At 37.3% G+C, this 16,390-nt stretch overlaps 1 protein-coding gene across 1 annotated transcript in view; it reads right to left on the minus strand.

The window, feature by feature from the left end:
- The window catches only part of LOC127435430 (LHFPL tetraspan subfamily member 3 protein), a 45,786-nt gene extending 29,538 nt beyond the window's left edge, over positions 1-16,248 (minus strand). Inside the window, exon 1 of the mRNA XM_051688925.1 lies at positions 15,366-16,248. Within this exon, the coding sequence (XP_051544885.1) occupies positions 15,366-15,792 (427 nt within the window). The 5' untranslated portion in view covers positions 15,793-16,248. The remainder of the gene's footprint in view (positions 1-15,365) is intronic.
- Between the last annotated feature and the right edge of the window lie 142 nt (positions 16,249-16,390).

Below are 16,390 nucleotides of genomic sequence, written 5' to 3' on the forward strand. Positions count from 1 at the left end.
TTTTATAACATTTGTTTGTAAAAGACATATAATCTCTTTACATTTTATTAAGGTTTGGCATGCAGCACAATTTCTACATGGAAAACAGCCCTGTATAAATGCTGCTTTTTTTATTTATTTATTTATTTATTTTTAACATTTGACATATCTGATAAATGATGTGCTCTTTTATAAGTAAACAATGGAGAGTTTTGAAATGCATTGTTTAATGATACGTCAGATGATAATATATGGCAATTTTTATAAATAATAGGTTTAGTCATATCGCTGTTATCATTGTATGCTAATGTACAGTTTACTGAAAACTTTTTCTTCTGTTTGGGGGTAGGTTTTTGTGCAAATAAAATAGTATTTCTATCTAATTTATAAACTTTTTCTAAAGCATTTCTTAACCAAGTTTCTCGGAATCATTGAACTCACTATTGGTACTACAAATGCGGTTAAGTCTATGAAGTTGGCTAATAGGTAAGCTTTTCTTAAGGGGAGTTGGATGGTAACTATCTGCTTTCAATATTGTATTTTTATCTGTTGGCTTTCGATATACAGTTGTACGTAATGACTCATTCATCTTAGTCAACTTCACATCCAAAAAATGTATTGTTTCACGACTCTTATCCATTGTAAATTTTATAGAAGAAACTCTGGAATCAATTAACTCAGCAAACGCCTGTGGTTCTTTTTCAGAACCAGTCCATATCATAAAAAAATCATCAATATACCATGTCCAATATTTAATGTATGAACTAAAAGGATTATTGTGATAAATGTGGTCTTGTTCAAATTTACCCGTGAATAGGTTAGCATAGTTTGGTGCTCATGGTGTACCCATCACAGTACCTTGGATTTGTAGGTAGAAATCTTTTTCAAATAAGTAGTTTTTTGTCAAAACTCTTAGTGAGTTCCATTATGAATTCTAAAGGCACTTTGATGTCTTGATCTATGTAATAGAAATTCAATGCTTTTAAACCTGCATCATGATGTATACTGGTGTAAAGAGATGTAACATCAAGTGTCACTAGCCAATTCGTTGTACTCAAATTTGATAGTCACGTTGTGTTTAGATGAAGCTAGAGAGAGCAGGATCTAAATGCAGCAATCCTTTAATCCACAATCAAAAGAAGACAAGAATACACAGAAGATGACGACAATGGTAACAAAACAAGACAGCCATTTGTGGTAACATTAACCAGGCAACAACAAACAAGAACTGACCATCATGGAACAAAACTAGAGGGTATTTATACAAAAAGGTGCTGATGAGGGAATGGAGAACAGGTGAGTGAGATGTGGAACAGATGGCTGTGATGAGGGCAGTCCTGGGATCCTGGGAAATGTAGTTTGGGGGGAAACTAATGACAAGACAAAAACTATTTAATAATAAGAGTCCTTAGAACGACGGTGACTGTGACAGATATCTGTTTTAATTTATTTAAAAACTCAGTTGTATCTTTTAAATATGATGTTAATTGTTTTAACAAATGGCTGAATATGGAAATCTAGGAACTCTGAAGTTGATTCAGTTAATGAACCTATACCCGATTCTATTGGTCTAAATGGAGGGTCCTCTAAGGATTTATTTATTTTAGGCAGTGCAGATAACGTCGGAATTTTAGGATGTACTTTTTAAGATATTTCCATTCTCTTTCACTAATAATACTGTAGTTATCAGTTGGATTGAATAAAAGTCTTTTATAAAACCAATCTTGTAACATCCTTTTTATTTGATCAATATATGTAATATAATTCATAACAACAATCCCATCTCCTTTATCTGCTCATTGGTTTGTAAGATATGGATCATTAGTGAGTATTTTCAGGGCTTCACTTTGTGTCTTTGTTAAATTTTGATTTCTATGTGTTATGACATGAGGTTCCTGTGATAATTTATCTACATCATCATCTACTAATCTACAAAAGGTATTCATGGAATGATTGTTGATAGCTGGTGTAAAAAAACTATTTGGTTTAAATTGTTGTATATTTGGGGTTGTATTGGCTAATGGCTAATAATTCAGTTTTAACCATAAATGGATTGGTAACAGCATGTGGTACAAAATATAACGCTTTACTCAATACTTCAGTTTGTTCAGTTGATAATTCCTTGTCAGACAAATTAAACACAGTTTTCTCTTGTTCTTGTGGATGATAGTTATTGGATGAAATTACCTCCCAAGACCCCTTTCCCCGGTGTGCTCTTCTTGTTGATTTCTTGTTGGTTCCGTTTGGAGCAACAAAGTGGGCCCATAAAAGGATTTCTGTGCCGATAAGATGTTATAGAAGATTAAGTAGTGAAAGAATCAACCCAATCTGAAGCGCTGGTAAATCTCGATGTCTTACGTCCTTGTTGATGTTGCTTAGATCTTTCTGTCATCCAAGTGTATACACTGTGATCTATGTAGTCCATGGTGTCTATTTTGAATTTATGAATTTTGATTTTAAATAAATCAGTTGATCTGAACTTGTGGAACTTCATTTTTTCTTTGCAGATCATCTTAACACTTTGTGTCGTAAGCTTTTCAGAATTCAGTTTTGCATTCCTCAGTTCTGTTGGTAAAAGTCGTAAATTCTTTCTTAGAGAAGTCTACAACTAAAAGCCTCAAGTTCATCGAACAATGACTGAGGATTTCACACCATTTTTTTTTTTTTTACAAAAGTCAGGGCCACTTCGACCGATTGTTAGTTCTTTTTGGATGCATAGTCCTCGAGGGATTCTTCCGTTTCTGTAGTATTCACTAAGCGTTTGTGCGTGTTGGACAGATTTAGAAAGTTAGCCATATGGGATTAGGAAAAACAGTTACCTATATGATGACATACTTTTTATTTTTGTGAGAACTATCCCTTTAAGACAGTATTGAGTGTATTTTTTATTTATTTTTTTGCATCGAATTAAATGGCATCCACTCTGACTGAAGTCTTTAAAGGTATAGTTCACCCAAAAATGAAAATTCTCTCATCATTTACTCACCCTCATGCCATGCAAATAAATGGTGACCAAAATTTTGAAGCTCAAAAAGCACATTAAAGGCAGCATAAAAGTGATCCGTATGACTCATTACATTTTGGTCTCTTCAGAAGACATGGATTAAACCACATGAGTCTTATGGATTAGATTATGCTGCCTTTATGTGCTTTCTGGAGCTTTAACGTTTTGGTCACTATTCACTTGCATTGTATGAACCTTCAGAGCAGAGATATTCTTCAAACAGTCTTTGTTTGTGTTCAGCAGAAGAAAGTCAAACACATCTGTGATGGCATGAGGGTGAGTAGATGATGATTGAGAGAATTTTCATTTTTGGTTGAACTATCCCTTTAAGAGCTTTATTTTTAAAAATGTTCTCCAGTTGAAGTGGTTTGTAGCAATCACTCTGTGCTCTTCAAAAATTGGCTGTTAGCACAGAGTAAATCCATGACTTTATTTTTAAAGCCACACATCATGGTGCTGCCTGCTTGATTTGATGTGCTAACAGTAGAGGTCAGGTTATCCTTCTCATCTGAGTCACAGCGGCTCTCCGGCCCCCAACAGCCAAGAGATTTTGGAGCTCCGCAGACAACAGCCTCATAATTTATTCTGACAGTGTACTGAAATGCCTGCTAATGGCCTTTGCTCGGGCTCAGACAAACTCCATCCATTTATTGCATATTGATTGGCAGGGACACTGAAATGAAGGGCATTGTGTTGGTTTGGAGAGAAATGTGTTTAAGTAGAAGAGAAGAAGTCTGCTGTTAGACATTGAGCTGACAAGTGCCCATATGTTCAACAACACTTCCAGCTTCGGCTACTGGGGGCATTATTTCAGTTTTTAGTAAGCACAGACCGATTTCAGCAGCACAACTTTCTGTTGTCGAATTCACAGTGCGACCAGTCTGCTGAAACATAATTCATAACGCAATGCAAGTACATGTTGCACTCTCAGTGCAATCTTGCAGCAAGTGACACTATAAGAGGCATTAGTGCAAACTGTCTTCTGTCTTTCAGGTCTACTAGTGCCGTGGTGGAGCAACATCTTGAGGAGAATCTTGCCGAGCAAGTTAGTTGAACTTCCGATGTGTTTATTGCTAGCAACCTGAAAAATACATGTTCAGTTTAACGGCAAAGATATTTAAAGAGATAGTTCACCCAAAAATGAAAATTCTCTGATAATTTATTCACCCTCATGCCATCTGAGATGTGTATGATGTTGCAAAATGTAGCAAGGATGTCTTCAAAAAATAATGACATAAATAGTTTTCATTTATCACTTAATGTCATACAAAGTCCAGTAAACATAAAAAAGCTAAATCAATATTTGGTGTGGCCACCTTTGCCTTTAAAACAGCCCCAATTCTCCTAGGTACACCTGGACACAGTTTTTCTTGGTTGTTGGCAGATAGGATGTTCCAAGCTTCTTGGAGAATTCGCAGTTCTTTTATTTATTTATGCTGTCTCAATTGCTTCTGTCTCTATATGTAATCTCAGACAGACACGATGTTCAGTGGGGGGCTTTGTGGGGGCCATGACATCTGTTGCAGGGCTCCCTGTTCTTCTATTCTAATCTTTTCTATTTGCAAAAGTAATGTTTGGGATTCTAACATTTATATTTCCTATTGACACACTAAAGCTGAAGATATAAATAACCATCTTAAGACAAATGCTTTTGTGAAACATCTTATGTGTCTAAGACTTTTGCACAGTACTATATATATATATATATATATATATATATATACACACACACACACACGCACACACACACACACACACACACACACACACACAGGTGGCCAAACGTTTGGAATAATGTACAGATTTTGCTCTTATGGAAAGAAATTGGTACTTTTATTCACCAAAGTGGCATTCAACTGATCACGATGTATAGTCAGGACATTAATAATGTGAAAAATTACTATTACAATTTGAAAAAAAATATAAAAAATGTTCAGAACTTAAACTACTTCAAAGTGTTCTCATCAAAAAAATCCTCCACGTGCAGCAATGACAGCTTTGCAGATCCTTGGCATTCTAGCTGTCAGTTTGTCCAGATACTCAGGTGACATTTCACCCCACACTTGCTGTAGCACTTGTCATAGATGTGGCTGTCTTGTCGGGCACTTCTCACACACCTTACAGTCTATCTGATCCCACAAAAGCTCAGTGGGGTTAAGATCCATAACACTCTTTTCCAATTATCTGCTGTCCAATGTCTGTGTTTCTTTGCCCACTCTAACCTTTTCTTTTTGTTTTTCTGTTTCAAAAGTGGCTTTTTCTTTGCAATTCTTCCCATAAGGCCTGCACCCCTGAGTCTTCTCTTTACTGTTGTACATGAAACTGGTGTTGAGCGGGTAGAATTCAATGAAGCTGTCAGCTGAGGACATGTGAGGCGTCTATTTCTCAAACTAGAGACTCTGATGTACTTATCTTCTTGTTTAGTTGTACATCTGGCCTTCCACATCTCTTTCTGTCCTTGTTAGAGCCAGTTGTCCTTTGTCTTTGAAGATTGTAGTGTACACCTTTGTATGAAATCTTCAGTTTTTTTGGCAATTTCAAGCATTGTATAGCCTTCATTCCTCAAAACAATGATTGACTGATGAGTTTCTAGAGAAAGCGGTTTCTTTTTTGCCATTTTTGACCTAATATTGACCTTAAGACATGCCAGTCTATTGCATACTGTGGCAACTCAAAAACAAACACAAAGACAATTTTAAGCTTCATTTAATGAACCAAATAGCTTTCAACTGTGTTTAATATAATGGCAAGTGATTTTCTAGTACCAAATTAACAATTTATCATGATTACTCAAGGATAAAGTATTGGAGTGATGGCTGCTGGAAATGGGGCCTGTCTAGATTTTATCAAAAATGACTTTTTCTAATAGTGATGGTGCTGTTTGTTACATCAGTAATGTCCTGACTATACTTTGTGATCAGCTGTATGCCACTTTGGTGAATTTAAGTACCAATTTCCTTCCGAAACAGCAGTATCTGTTCATTATTCCAAAATTTTGGCCGCCAGTGTGTGTACGTCTATATATATATATATATATATATATATATATATATATATATATATATATATATATATATATATATATATATATACTGTATAAGCTATGCATGCAATGCATATGGTCACCGAATCAACACAAATGGCATAAGTTTGGGACAGGACTAAATTGTTTTCATTGCAATTTGACCAAAAAAAGGCAAATGCAGTATTATTGCATTTTATATATATATATATATATATATACACACAAAGCTACTGTTTACTGCATACTAGAAAGGCAGAAGGGGATTAAGACTCTTTCTTGACATTGAGACTCGACACATTTAATCTGTGATCATGATACTTTTACAGCAGATAATCAACAGGTATGCCTAGCCAACCCTTCACTGATGCAGTTTAGTCAAAGCTAAAAGCAACATTATGGATTCTTCAGTGTTCTGGGTGAGTCAAGCAATACTTGTTATCAGTCTGGACTTTTACCATTCATTTAGGATGATTAATGTGGTTTGCATGGGCATGGCATGGTCTTAGCCAAGATTAGAATAGTCGCTAATCACGAGGAGGGAAAGCAGAGCAGTGATTGAGTGCCTGCTCTTCTACTGCTGCGCTAATGACATTAACTACAGACACACAAGCTCATCAATCTGTAAAGATTGCTGAGGACTTCAACCAGATCATCAACAACAATTAACAGACGTCAAACTTTATTTAACGTGTGCTGATTCATTTTTTATAGATCATAATTAATGTGTGCCATACGTTTTGAAAGTGACTTTGACTTTAAATTAGTAGTCCTAAAATGCTCATCAGAACACTGTGGAGATCAGTTTGGAGAGGATTAAAGCTTGAGTGATAATGGAGCACAGGTATTTTTACCCAACGTGTGGTAATCTCTTATGCAGGATTTCTGATATTTGGCTTGCCAAGGACTGATTCATGCTGAATTTTTGAGGTAAATGCCATTATGGCTAACACTTAAGGACAATGCTTTTGTGCAATTTTATTCCCTTTCATTTGCTATTCTCAATTGTGAAAGATCTGAATATTGTTCAAATTTAAATCTACAAGCTCTCAAGTTTTGCAAAATTTTTGAAGAGTGTTGAAGATTTGTTCAAATTAATCGTGGGTTTGGTTTGGGTATGATATTCATTATTTACAATGTGTAACAGCTAAAGAGATTGTAGCAAGATAGGTTACTATCTTAATGTTTAAAATTGATAACTTTGAAGCCTGTCTGTTCAAGGTTAAAGTCAAAAAAGCAATTTTAAAATGCATCGGGCATAGTATAAATGGAGGAATTGTACACCTAGGGTGCTTTAGTTCGTTCAGCTCTTCCATTGTATAAATTAGGCTTTAGGTGTAGGGGTTTGTTCTCTTTGGAGTGTAGCTCATCCCACAGTGTTTGTGCTGTGGATACCTAAAATCATGTGGCTTGTTGTGGACAGGTGTGATGTTACTTTTCTTAGCGATCAGGATTACGATTTTCACCTAGCGGACAATAAAACAGGTGAAAAATCCCATAGACTCCCACTGAAGGAGAGACTCGAGCCATAGGGACCAGATTATCGCAAAGGGATTTTCCACTATCAACCCGTCCGATTACAAATCGTTCTCAGCCCAGATTTCTCTGCACAATTAGCTAACCATGCTCAACCGTGCTGGAGGGATGGTTTTAGTTCGTAGCAAGTTAGCAACTCACTAGAGTTTCTTTGACAATGGCAATTTAACTCAGTTGTTTCTAGGTAGCTGGCTAAGTTCACTTTTATTTGGGTGAGGTTAATAAAATGTATACAAATTAGTGTATGTTTAGTGTTTTAAAATCGTCATGATTTTATGATGGCTTAACTAGTATAGTAAATTATTTTTCTACACGACTTTTTCATCAGGGAGGTAGATTACGCTAGCTAGCTCATATAAAACATCAATATATTCCTCGTATAATATTTTAAGTGTCCTTTTTTAAGCTAGTCTGAGAAATTTTACCTTTCTGTGTGTTTGTGTCCAGTGGCATGCACAACCCCTCAGTATAAGATGGTAAACCTCTCGCCTTTTTGTGTTTGCTTTTCTTTTTGCAACATGGGCCATGTCTTTTCTGTGCTTTAGCAGAGTAAAAAACAAAAAAAAGCGATCGTCCTCCATAGCGCACACACTCCAATGTTTACTACTCATGCCATCGCCAACTGATGGATCTGTTACGTACATTCTAATCCTGATTTCACATCACAACAGTGGAAAAAGAAAGTGTAACCATGCCAACTGGCCTGGATTGGCTTGGAACGGCATGGTTTTGTGACGAGAACCATTCAGCCCAATTGTGGAAAAGCGGCTATAAAGAACCAGCAATGCTCTGGCAACCTCCCAGAACAACCTAGCACCTGCATGGTAACACCCTGGCATTATGGTGCTGAATTATGTATTGGCATCAAACCCAATTTCTTCAGAAAATGTGACAATCTAGTATATTATGATACATTTGCTGATTACATAAAGTTCATCAATGTGACCTCTTTGTGCTACTGTATGGGAGATGTTCTTTTCAATATACTTTAACTACACATGCCGCAACCAATTCCAGCGTATTCTTCCATTGGCAAATAACATATTTCTGATTGCGTCATTGCACACAACTTTCACAGGTACAAAAGCTCCAGACACGCAGTTACAGTTTGTGTCTGTCTGTTACAGTTTTTGTCTGTATAAACCACACCTTGATCTTTTTCTATTTATTGATCCTGTTCCCACAAGTTATTTTCTTACAATGGTTAAAAATAGTTTGCTGTGAAACAATCCAGCGCAAACAGGCACATATTTGGGCCCCTGAGGGAGGTTGTTGGATAAGGTCTCATCATTACTGATTTCTCTATATCCAGGTAAGCAGCCCACGATCCAACTAGCAGAAGAAACACCTGCACCCTGTGGAGCTAACATGAACCATGGAGAATGTTTGATGGCATCAGACATTCATCCCCTCGATAGAAAGGACCGTCAGCTTCTAAAAGATAAATCTTTGGGATTGAATTCTGAGAAAACCCACTAACCAGTAAATTAACATGACTACAGATTCAGCTGTGGTGGGCTAGAGGAAGGAATCTGACACCAATCATACAATAGTCTTTATCTTCTACCTGCTGCTATATTTTTTCATTTCAATAACATTTGACATTGACATCTGGTTTAGCTTTAAAAGCTATTGACTATTACGTCTAAAGGGGTTCATTACGTTATGTACTTTGTGAAAAGGATGCCTTAACAAAAGTGAATGTAATTGGTAGACAGTTCAACTCCATAAATGACACACCTGGGCCATGAACAACATTTGAATATTTTATGAAATTTTTTTAAGAGCATTTGCACCTTTTAGCTGCTCTTTTAAAGACCCGATGAATGGTTCGACAAATTCAAGTTTTGACATATTTCCTATTAAAGCAGGAAGTTGTGGCAGGATATATTAAAGGGCTTGTCCTTTTTTAAAAAGCTCATAGCCTTTGTCACAGCCTGGCAAAACCATGATTTGCAAGGATGAATTGGAGTAATATAGGAAATCTTTTTGCACTTTGAATTTCCACAATTTACTAATTGTCAACACTTCAGACCAACAAATGAGAATTTATTTCATGACAGCCCAGCTAAAATATGGTAGTTATAAAATAGATTTGCTAGTGGTAGAGCAAGAAATGCTTTGTGCTTTGGTGTCCACATTACCCAATGTCCCGGATTGCCTTAATTCGTCATACTTGTACTGCTAGTTGGAAATAAGTGGTATTAAAGTAAAATATACATTCTTATTCTAGAAAAAAGGGGTGTGAACAGCCCCTAAGGCTACGTCCACATTAATATGGATACATTTGAAAACAGCCTTTTCATTTTCAAGCATTTTCCAAAAGTTTCTCATCCACACCGAAATGTAAAAGATAGCTTAAATCCCCTTACTGCGCATGCAAAAATCACGTTCCTTGTATGGTTTGAAACACAACTGTCCTTGTGTTACATCGCCAGACAGCATTTCTGAGTTAATTTCCCATCGCCTTTGAAGGAATGCAATGTAAAGGTTGTACAAAGAAGCATTTACCTTTAACAACTGTCTCAAAGTGAATAACAGGCACAACAACGCCACTAAAGCATGGGCCGCCATCTTGATTGTTTTGGGTTGAATGGATTACATGACTGCAATGTTGTCACAACAACAAATACATCATAGTGTTTTAAAATTATCCACTTGGGTGAGCATTTACAAAAAGCTTGATTTTCGCTGTCAAAAACACCATCTCGGAACAGAAGGCCAAAGATGCGTTTTCAAATGAAAACATATTAGTGTGAACCTGGCCTATGACTGTTAAAAGTACATTTGCTAAAAGTTATTTGGTCAACTTTTAAGATTCCCAGACATGGACTAAAAGCCATAAAACCATCATGGGGTCTTTAATCTTTAAATGACAGCTAAATGTGGCAAGAAGTCATCCAAGTTATCATTTAATTCTTCTCCCTTTCTTTCTGTCCTCGGTTGAGGTGGCTGCTCACACTAAACCCTAAAGAAGCACTTTTAATTATATCAGCCTCTTAATTATAGCGGTCAAACATGCTCCACACCACAGTCTTGTTATACATTACAAACCATTAACTAGATTTTTACATTTTATTAAGACAATCTGAGTGGTGCTTGCCCGTGCGAAACTTGCATGATGCTAGGGTGCTCAGAGTGTTTATAACATATTACTATGCGGTTCCTAGAGTGTCCAGGGTGGTTACTATGACTTTGTTAGGTGGTTGCTAGAGTGTTTTGGGTGGTTGCTGGCTGGAGTTCACCTCTCCTCAATAAGCTGCACAATTTGAGGTATCATTCATGCCTGTAGCACAAACGGTGTGGGATGAGTTGCGCTGAAGTTTAATGCTTATGGTTAGGGGTTTATTTAAATCCTTAATCCTAGTGTGAGCAATACCCTAAGCAACGCACAACTAATCACTGCATATATGGACAGAGAAGAACAGATTTCATGAACTATAAGAATTCTCTGCCCTGATTCTTAGCTGAAATAATGACATTTCTGGCTTGTTTGTTGAAAAAGAAACAACAGAATCCACCTGAAACTTTACTACGTGCTGTATGGTGCATTGAGAAACACTAATTTTACCACTTGTGCCATTACATCAATATTCAGCTGACTTTGATTTGTACTACATTTTGCATTATATTTTAAAGTACGTAACTGTCAATTATTGAACTGTAACAAATGCTGGCTATATTTTATACAGTGTATGCCACACTGATGTAATTTAATCGTATATTACCTGCTATCTCTCAGCATAAAAAAATGAGAAAAAATACTTTCTCACTCCCACTCTGAGTATGAGATTTGTCAGCTAAGAAATGACTCACATATATGCTAAATAAAGATTACATTTTCCATGAAACCATGAAATAACCATGGCCTATTTGGTTAGGGGTCCTTTATGTTGATATAGTGCTGAATCAACTGGAAATTTAAAAAACAATACAAAAAACATAAATATTTATTCATATTTATGCAATTGTCCTCCTTGTCCATACTGTATGTCCATAGGAATAATCTTTTAAAAAAAAAAACTATGGTGGTACCATGGTACAGTAATTGTGTCAGATGGTAATACCATAGTACTAAATAATTACCATTTTCATGTGACATGCTATTTACATGATACTCCAAGGTATGTCAATAAATACATTGGTGCTACCATTGTAAATGTAAAAATAAATAAATGGAATTATTGTTAATTTCCAAAAGCCATGTAGTACCATAATACTTTTTGTTAGTCAAGTAAATTTTTTGGTATAGCAATCAGTAGCAATTTTACAGAAATACTGTAGTGAATGCAGCTGAGTAAAGCATGTGATGCCACACCAGAATACATCAGATAAGTGTACAGAACGAGTGTAGAGATGGATAGAGGAGTGTGCATTTTATTGGAAGCAGTGAGTGGACTGATTGAGTCAGATACTGAGTATGAAGTACAGTGAGTTTTCAACTGTCTTGCTCTAACTTCCATTAGTGCCCTTGTGGAGTTCATAATAGCCTTCAATGGCTAATGCTTGCTTTGTGCACTGTAAAAAGTGAAAACATGGAGCTATTACCTTAAGGAGATATTTCTACCTGATTTGACCCGTAAAGGTTACTTTAATAAACTAATATGCCCTATAAAGGCAAAACACAGTAATTACGGCAACACTGAAACTAAAAATGGCTTCAAAGTTGTTTGATTTTCCAGCCAAATGTGATTATAAAATATTCCCACTCTTTTTTTCTCTGAATCCAAGCATAGTTGAGCCAAACCCATCTGTCAGTACAGATAATAGTCTAAATGCTTGTGGTTTTAGCAAATAATGCATCACAAATAACAAATAAAATATATACATTTTCAAAAATGCCATCTCATATTCTTGCAACAATAAAAACATTTGAAGTTTTAAAAAGCTTTGAAAAATGTATTCTTTGAATTGAACCAATGGGCTCCATTTTCGTGACCACGCTAAGCACAGCGCTACGCACAACAACCGTGAGCTACGTCTTATCCGATTTGCGTAATAGCGCTAATTCTAAGCGCAATTTTTGTGCCAGCGCAGTGCAAGTGGGCATCGGTGGGAGTGTTGCACTATTTGTGGGTGTATGCATTACACCGTTATGGCAACAAAGTTGTAAAATTGAATGTAATTTTACACAAAAAAGGTTAGTAAGCGATTTTATCACACTAAAATAGGGCTGGGCCATATGACGATACATATATCGTGGCGATGATATAAAGTGGCAATCGCGATTTTGCTATATCGCGATATGTAAATATCAATGTTCACAGCATAGGCTTATATATCAGTGGGCAGGGCTTCACATGAGACTGAGAGAATTGAAGAAACATGGACAGGTTTTTTTGGCATTTAAAATTTTTCTGCAGCTGCCCAAGCAAATTTGATAACATTCAGCTCACATTTGGCTCTTCAAATGTGCTAAATATGCTTCTCATCTGACACATGACAAGTTCAAATCCAGGGCATGCTGAGTGACTCCAGTCAGGTTTCCCAAGCAACCAATTGGCCCGGTTGCTAGGGTGGGTAGAGTCACGTTGGGTTAACCTCCTCGTGGTTGCTATAATGTGGTTCGCTCTCGGCGGGGCACATGGTGAGCTATGCGTGGATGCTGCGGAGAATAGCGTGAAGCCTCCACACGCGCTAGGTCTCCACGGTGACGCCCTCAACAAGCCATGTGATAAGATGCACGGATTGACGGTCTCAGATGTGGAGGCAACTGAGATTCATCCTCCGCCACCCGGAGTCACTACGCCACCACAAAGACTTAGAGTGCATTGGGAATTGGGCATGCCAAATTGGGGAGAAAAGGGGATAAAAAAAAAAAAAGCCAGAAGGAGAGAGACTATATAAACCTCCAAGGGAAGCAGAATGGAGAATAGCAAAAACTTCAGTTTTCATTTTGCTCTGACAGCGGAAACGTTGCCTATAAAAGTAATTTCTCCATGAACTCACAAATGTTTTGAAAACTCACCTCGAGGCATTTGAGGGCAGGCACAAAAATAGACAATGTTTATAAAATGTTTACAGGCACCAGACATTTCGAGATATTTCGCTGGGTATGTTTAGAACAATTCCTCCAGTGTTTCCTGTGAGGCGCACACACTCATACACATTTAAGGAGGGTGGTCAGTCAATCCTGAAAAGACGTCACACTAAATGGAACCCAGGAGCTTTTCAACTTCCAAATACAAGAAGGGGCTGTCAGGAATACAAACGAACGAAAGAGAGATGCAAAAGAAAAGAGATAGAGCGAAGCAAATATTAACAGGCATGAAACAAGGGATTTGGGGAATATTTACTCTGACTGCTGACTCTACTGGTGCAAACCTTTGAAGGCAAAACCTCTAATGTCCTTGAAGCAAAATGGACAAATGCAGCTTACACATCTTGTGCTCTCTAGTTCACCAATGATCAACCACCGTATTACATGCATGCCTTAAAAGCAATTACTGTATAACACAGCACAGTCCTGAGAGGTCATTAAACAACATGACACCTGAACCAGTTTAGGTGAAAACATATTTCAATCTAGTGACAGTTCAATCGGGTATAAAAAAAAAGAAAAAATGGCAGTTTGATAAATATAATTTTTAATATAAACTGAAAAGGCCTATCTGTGGGTGTTTGCCTCTATAGAGAGAAAAAAGGCACGCACACATTCACTGTTTGAGCTCATTATCTCAACATGCTCATTACTGGCTTCTGTTTCTTTTAAGGATGTGGTGCAGATGGTTTTGTTATGTACTGTATATATCTCTGCCACTTTGTATTTATTGAACATAACGTGAATCTGATAACCCACAGATTTATGTAAAGTTTATTCTATAAGCATCACATGTGGGAGATGAACCTGGTGGTTATCAAACACAGTATTTTTAATTCACTGCACAGTAGTTGAAATCTCTGAAGTGTAATTGCACATCCAGAGATTAACAATGTAACTCATTTGCAACATTGCAACTTCACAGTATACTTTAAACTTAGGAGCAAATATGGACTTTGCGGGCAAACTACAATAAAGTTATAGGCTTACGGCTTCCAAATCAGTGTCAGAACCCTAAGCTTAGTGTCAAAACCGAAGTGTACTTTGGGCCTAAAAATTAAATAAAAATCAATTCATATTTTGTGCCATAATATGTATCTCTAGGGTAATTAAAGCATATTCAAAACTGTATCAGATGTTTACAAATAAGAAACAGAATAATTCAAATTAGTCAATTTTTTTTTCTCCCTACATTTTTAATTTCAGGGGCATTTTTTTTTAATTTTTGGTGGCATTAGGCGTGAGCACCCCTAAATTTCTGACCCTGTTCTAAACTAAAAGAATTACCATTGAGAATAATGGCAATATGGAAACTTTACAGTAATGAGGATTCAATTCTAAAAACAGGCTTCAATTAATTTAAAGGGGATAGTTCACTGAAAAATGGAAATTCTGTCGTCACATACAGGTACTCAGTAACCAATCACTTTCATTGCATCTTTTTCTATATAATGGAAATGAAAGGTGAATGAGACATCCTTTTTAACATCTTTTGTGTTCCAGAGAGAAGAAAGAAAGTCAAATAATGGGTTTGAAACAACAGGAGAGTGAGTAAATGATGACTTTGATGATTTTATTTATTTATTTATTTGACTTTTTTTTTTTTATTTCATTTTGTGGATGAAATGTGACTGATAACAAGTTTTTAAGGGTACTCACTAAAAACTGTAAGAATACAAATGAATTAAACGTATCCATCCTTGTCTTTTACACTTCCTTCTCTTTGCTACTCAAACATCAGTAGACATGGGAAAACTCCAACTAATGTGCAATCAGTCACTCACCTGCTGCCAGCTGCATCCATCCGCAGATCTTATACACAGTGGCTGTACTGCAGAAGAAGAAGAGGGCGAAGCAGCCAATGCAGGACAGCACCAGCACCATGGACATCCCGATGAAGAAGGATGCCGCTTTGAAGGCGCCTGACGGTATGGAACTAAACTCGGTGAAGCTACCCTGGCACGTCAGGTCCCGGGATGTCCCACTCCCTATGCAGTAGTGAAAGAGGCCAAAGTAGCCGGCCTGCGGCGTGTCCATGCCATCCCCGATCCAGTAGGGCTGAACGAAACATACCACGTTCACAATGGCGAAAAGGATTGTGAAGATGGCCCACAGGACCCCGATGGCACGAGAGTTCCTCACATAGTTGGTCTGATAGATCTTGGCTGCCTCCGTGGCTGGGAGCATTGTTGCAGATGTGCCGGGGATCATAGAGAGAATCAGTCCAATATGGATTGAGTTTGGATTCAATTCCCCAATATATTCAACCTGGACACTCTGGATTAAGCTTGGATTCAAGTCTTATCTGGATTCAGTTTGGACTTGGACCTCTCTGGATTCAGGTCCAATCTGGATTCAGTCTGGACTCAGATGCTCTCTGGATTTAGGTCCAGTATTGATTCAGTTTGGACTCAGATGATCTCTGGATTCAGGTCCAATCTTGATTCAGTCTGGACTCAAATACTCTATGGTTTCAGATCTAATCTGGATTCAGTTTGGACTCAGATGATCTCTGGATTCAGGTCCAATCTGGATTCAGTCAGGATTTAGCTGCTCTCTGGATTCAGGCCTAATCTGGATTCAGTCTGGACTCAGATGCTCTCTGGATTCAGGTCTAATCTGGATTCAGTCTGGACTCAGATGCTCTCTCGATGCAGGTCCAATCTGGATTCAGTCAGGATTTAGCTGCTCTCTGGATTCAGGTCTAATCTGGATTCAGTCTGGACTCAGATGCTCTCTGGATTCAGGTCCAATCTTGATTCAGTCTGGACTCAGATGCTCTCTGGATTCAGGTCTAATCTGGATTCAG

Source organism: Myxocyprinus asiaticus, chromosome 45 (genome assembly GCF_019703515.2).
Source record: "Myxocyprinus asiaticus isolate MX2 ecotype Aquarium Trade chromosome 45, UBuf_Myxa_2, whole genome shotgun sequence".
Lineage (NCBI taxonomy): Eukaryota > Metazoa > Chordata > Actinopteri > Cypriniformes > Catostomidae > Myxocyprinus > Myxocyprinus asiaticus.